The sequence below is a fragment of the Prunus avium genome, chromosome 7, assembly GCF_965620075.1.
Source record: "Prunus avium chromosome 7, drPruAviu1.hap1.1, whole genome shotgun sequence".
NCBI classification, from domain to species: domain Eukaryota; kingdom Viridiplantae; phylum Streptophyta; class Magnoliopsida; order Rosales; family Rosaceae; genus Prunus; species Prunus avium.
Window position 1 is genome coordinate 23,008,618 of NC_142290.1, and position 5,863 is coordinate 23,014,480.

General features: G+C 37.3%; 1 protein-coding gene across 2 annotated transcripts; it reads right to left on the reverse strand.

The window, feature by feature from the left end:
• Positions 1-1,596: 1,596 nt before the first annotated feature.
• Positions 1,597-5,532, reverse strand: LOC148293172 (protein FAR1-RELATED SEQUENCE 5-like). Of its 2 annotated transcripts, XR_015837138.1 has the most exons (5): positions 5,395-5,532; positions 5,132-5,309; positions 2,402-4,584; positions 2,175-2,318; positions 1,597-1,908 (listed from the first exon to the last, which is right to left on the reverse strand). XR_015837138.1 is itself a non-coding variant. In XM_088256038.1 (4 exons), the coding sequence occupies exons 3-4, from the start codon at positions 4,546-4,548 to the stop codon at positions 2,225-2,227; spliced, it is 2,241 nt and encodes a 746-aa protein (XP_088112164.1). In that variant the 5' UTR covers positions 4,549-4,584; positions 5,132-5,309; positions 5,395-5,532; the 3' UTR covers positions 1,597-2,224. The 2 variants fall into 2 exon arrangements, 1 of the variants encoding a protein (XP_088112164.1); XM_088256038.1 differs by having other exon boundaries at positions 1,597-2,318.
• Positions 5,533-5,863: the final 331 nt, after the last annotated feature.

The following is a 5,863-nucleotide window of genomic DNA, read 5'->3' on the forward strand; positions in this document are numbered from 1 at the left end:
AACCCTAGCTATATATGTTGTTAACTTTAACCTAGATAAACCTACATCAACAAGCATCTCCCGTGAATGCTCGAAATTGTCTTTTAAAATGAATAACCATGAAACGGGGAATTCAGTAAGGAAGATGAAGTGTCAATGAGTTCGTATCAATTTTCGGAACATTTTTATCATTTTTGTGTATTTAGTTATGAATTTCATAAGAAAAAACAATAAAATAAGAATTTAGGGTAAAAACCAAGGATGTGGCCATGTGTATTGACGTACACTTGTGCAAGTGGTGAAAGGTGATGCGCTCAGATCGCGCCAGGTGTCATCTTGCGATTATTTTGGCTTTTTTTTAGTGCAAAAATCTTGAAAAAAGTTAAATAAATTGTAGGAAAATTGGAAAAATGCCCCGAAAATTACTCCGGCCTCCTTGTGACGTTATACAACTAGGGGAAGCTAGAAATCATCAATTTCATAAAGAAAAAATTTGAATGCCTTTAGATAACTCACTTTCCTCTTAACCCTAGCTATATATTTTGCAACAACCAACATCACAAGTATATTTCCCTAATATTAATTATCTAAGTTTTAATAATACAATAATTAGTTTCCTTTCATATAAAAGGCTGTAAACGTATCTGTTTTGTTATAATAATCCACATATATAATAATTGGACAATGCTCTGAAGCCATCATGGGTGCGTGCATCTAGATCTTTGAACACGTCAACGCTATTCAATAAGTTGTCAATATGGCTCCGTCTTGGGTTCGTAGTAAATATCTCTATCATGTCAAATCACATCGTTCGATGGCCTGACACCAGTCAAGCAATTTTGAAATAGTACTGAATATTTGTCCTAGTCTATATGAGTGATTAGAACTTCACACAATATTTTATTTTTCACAGTATATGTTGCTTTGAGGGATTCCCTAAACATATAATATAAAGAAAGATAGAAAAAGTGTCACATGAAACAGTACAAACAACAACATATAACTGGGACAAATTAGAAGTATATTTCCTTAATGTTCATTATCTAATTTATAATAACACAAGTATTACTTTCATTTGCTTCATATATAATTATTGGGACTATGTATTGCAATTCCTTGTGTCTAAAATTGTATTTTGCAAAAACTGAAATATTATTCAATAAGTTGTCAATATCACCACGCGTTGGGAATCAGTAAAGTCGCATTATCATGTCCCTTCACATTAAACAGATGGCGTACTTTTTTGAAAAAATTGACACGTCAGTCATAAGTAACACTCTCCTTATTCACTTTACATGCCAATGTGCTATACATTCTTTGGTGAATGATTTATGGGTTATTTATATAACAAAATATTACAAATATTGCTGAATATTTATTTCGTCTATATGAGTGGGGACACGAGTGACCATAAGCACGTGCAAGCTGCTCGGAAAAAGCTGACCCATACGACCGAGTGAATATGGCTACCATTGTTCAGTTGGTTGGGGTGATCGTGATATTGCTAAGAGGGAGCACATAAAATGCTTTGCAATGTAATTTTCTTGTGTGTGCGAAATTACGAGTAGTTGAAATGTTGGTGTACACTTTAATATTCTCCAAGCATTCGAAATGTGATTAGCTGCAATGTACTTATCATGCATAGAAGATGTTGTATTGTAGTTTGTATTTTACACGCTGATTTCTAATCATTGTGTTCCAACATAGTGCAAATTTCAAGTATCCTTCAGGTACGAATGTTTACAAAATCGTGCACCAATATTGCTTCATAGTCAAGGTCAGATCTTAATAACCAGTCAAGCACTAGAACATAACATTAGGAAAAATTGGTTGCTGCTGTAAATGATTAGTGTTGCTAGAAATGATTCGTGCTGGAAATCATTACTGCTGATGGAAACAACAGCTCCCTGCTGGAAATGCTACATTACCCTGTGATATAATCAATGAATCTGTGTCACTCGTTCATAATTCAGCATAAACTACCCATTGTACATGGTAAAAGTCATTGCTTCTTCACAAAACTCAAAATTTGATACTTTATCAAATGTCTATGAAAATTTCCAAATAGGGAGAAGACATGTAAAATTAACATGTGTCCAAATTTCATGCAAGAAGTAAACCAACCAAATTTCCATTTCAATTAGCAGTGGACATGAACAAACAAATAAAATAAAACTGCATATAGAAAACTTAACCTGATCATTAGCCTTCATAACAACCGGCCTTTGTATAATACAAACATAAATCATTCGGTAGGTCCGTGCATCCTGTAAAATTCGTCGAATAATGGGTCACTGAGATCTATTGGAGTTGATTCCTCATTGTTTGACGGTGATGTCCTGCATAAACACCAAACACAAGCACATAAAAAATTTAACTATTCAAATTTTAGGTGTTATTATAAATAGTTTTAACATCTTACGGTGTGTTCAAATTTCTTGGGCATTGTCTTCTATCATGACCAATGTCTCCACACTCCCGACAGTGTCGAATCCCTCGCTTCATTGGCTTTTCCTTTGCTCCCGTTACTTGTTTCCACCTTCCTTTGCACCTTACTCTCTTAGGGTCTTTCATATATTGTGTTTGAGAGCTAGACCCTCCAACTTCGTTATTACTTGGTCCATCCTTCAACAACTTCAACTTCACCCGCAAACTTTTTAGAGTCTCTGACACTAGCTCACATCCTTCTTCACACATTAATGCATCCTCAACCACATCTGAAGCAAGTCGGGACATTGTACTCCGCTTTATTAAAAGACCAGGATCTGCAGAGTCTTTAATTTCGTTGCCATTTGCATCTGACACCAATCCAGCTTTCGTAGTTTTCTTCCACCTTTTCAAAATATATTTATCGGGCATATATTCAATCTGGTCCCTTCTGAACAATGCTAGGATGTGCTTGCAAATAATCCCAACAAATTCAAATTTTTTGCAGCTACACGATGCGTGGTCAGAATCTTTGACATATACAACTTCTGCCACTCTTGTTTGCCAATTTTTCCTTTCGCTCACATTAAAGACAACTTTTGAAGCATCCTCTGTTTTGAGCTCTAGGAAACATGTTGTACTTTGTATTAGTTCTTTCTCAAACTTTTGAAACATTGCCCTTGTGTACAAGGTAGCCATTTGTTTGTTCATTGGCATTGGTAGAATACATTGAGCCACTTCAAATGCATCTACGTGATCAGCAGCTAACTCTTTTTGACGTTGATGGGAAAGTGCCCTCTCAAATCGTATTATGAAATCCATCAACGAATTTCTCCTTGATATGTATTGCTTGAAGAAAGCATGAGAACCTTCCGCTCTTTGGCTGCTTGACATTCCAGCGGCAAAAAAGTCTTGTGCGTAGGCTGGAACCCAAGATTCCCTTAAATCAAACATTGAACTTAGCCATTGATGGTCAGTCAAACCAGCCTTTGTAACCACAATATTCCACTTTGCATCAAACTCATCCTTATTGTCAGTATCCCATATGGCTTTTTGAAATTCACGCCAATACTCCTTATAAGCAGAATGTGGTAACTTAACATGGAACTTTGATGTGATGTGCCATATGCAAAGCCGATGAAATGTAGTCGGGAAGGCTATTGAAATCGCTCTGGTGATGGCCGCATCTTGATCTGTAATGATCGTTTTAGGTTCGCCACCTTGCATGGCTTTCTTAAACTCCTCAAACATCCAAATAAACGACTCAGTCATTTCCTTGCTCAAAAATGTGCATGCTAAGACAATTGTCTGACCATGGTTATTAACTCCCAATATTGGTGCAAATGTCAAGTCGTATCGATTCGTGTTGAATGTGGTATCGAATACAACAACATCTCCATACAACCGGTATGCCCGTCTAGAAGTTGCATCTGCCCAAAAACATCGACTAAACCTGTCTTCGCCATCTCCCTCAATCTTGAAATAAAAAGCCTCATTTTTTTTCTGTTCAGCCATAAAATACTCGGTCACTAGTTCAACATCGTGGTTCCTCAGCTTCCCATTCACACTACATTCAAGATTGTAAATATCCTTTTTGATAAAACCGATTTTATCCATTCCTCCGGATTGCACCTCGAAAATACTTACCTTCTGATGAATGGGGATATTAACCGAACCCAACTGTTTTGTAAGTACTTTTGTAGAATCCGAAATACGACGGTGTGATCTCAATAAATGCACTCTTTCTGAGTCTGTCATCTTATGATTGTGTCCCTCTGCAAAAAGAGAGATGGCATACTTCTTGCTCCCATTTGTCTTCACAACCACAATCTTAGCTTTGCAATTGCATCTACTTATTCCCCGCTGTCTTTTTCTCTCCCGAGTTTCATCTTTCCTGTATGCACCTTGTTTGCAACAAACAAATTCTTTCCTCAGAATCTCTTTCTTATATGTCCCCCGAAAGCTGGAATGAAGTCGAATACCAAAGCCAGCCAAGAATGCATATCTGTTATAGAAATTATAAGCGAGGTCAAGCGAGTCGAACTTCATCCCAACCGCTGGTGTTTCCTCATTTCTTACTTCAGGAATGTAAACCATCCCATTAGCTGTTACACAGTCATCACTCTCTGAGCCCCCAGACATTTTACCCACATATATTTTTGAACTACTTCTAAATCACTGCATAGCAAATATTAATTCATTAATCAATCATTACTGCATTACAACATATCAATGCATTCCACTTACAATAAACATCGCCCAAATTGACACAAAAAAGACGCATAGCCTAGCTTGTTTGTAAGAGCCATTATTACACAAAATTTAATAATAGTTACGTCATCTCTTGTGCAATAATCTGGAAAAAAATAACATTAGAACCAACATGTTCAACTAAGAACACAAATGTAATTCAAACCAGCAATTACAGAACTTCTCCCAATATCCTCTCCAAATGCTTACTCCTAATGCCATTAAGCCTAAGTTTAGGATCTTTTACCTACATTTTATAATTTCCCACCCCCACCAAAAACAATCAACTAAATATATTGAATATTCATAAGGAAATGACGCATTATTGACAGAAAACTGACGCATTATTGACGGCAGAATAACACATTATTGACCGCAGAAATGACGCATTATTGATGCCACAAATGACGAATTTCTCACCCTCACAAAAAACAAACCAAACCCAATAAAATCAATCCAGCAACAGTAAACTTACCTCTCAAACTCAAGCGGGAGCTCCGAAGTCAATCAGCTTAAGAGAATGTGGTGGACATTAGAGAAGACTCTTTGGTAGTGGAGACTCCATCTCTACCACAATCGAGGAACAAATGCTGCTGCGGCGTCTAGCTACAGAACCAGATATGCTACTTTGCTTTCATTTGGAATCTCGTGTGCTGAACGAAAAAGAGAAGGGGTTTTCACTTCAGCCATAGAATCAAAACAGGGCAATAGCTAGATAAGAGCCATTAATCGTCATACCGAGGATGCCATAGATCGCAGGCCTCCCAAGGAGCTGATGACAATGGAGCGACTATAGGGTTTGGGAGCTTTGGATCTTTCTAATTCTGGGTTTGCGTTACATTAAAAAACAGAGGATTGTGTTCTTGAATTTTTCAGAGAGGGAAATATCTTCAACTGAAGTTGGGTTTCCAACGGGTCAGATTCAACCCGGTTCTACATGCACCCTCTTTTAAAAACTCACCGTTGGATGAAATCCAATGGCTCTAACATACCCCTCAAAAAAACCCCTTATAACTTTCCCCTCACTATAGAAGCTCCCTTTTATTTTGGACAGTCTTCATAAAATATAGTCTAGACTCTAGAAGCAGAGAGTAAACAAAACCAAGTGGGTAAGACCCAGTTGTGTAGGAGGGAAAAGAGGGAAAAAGAAAAAAGCCCAAGAAGCTCAACTGCATGCGTAATGCTGAAACAGAAGACTTCGGGCTCG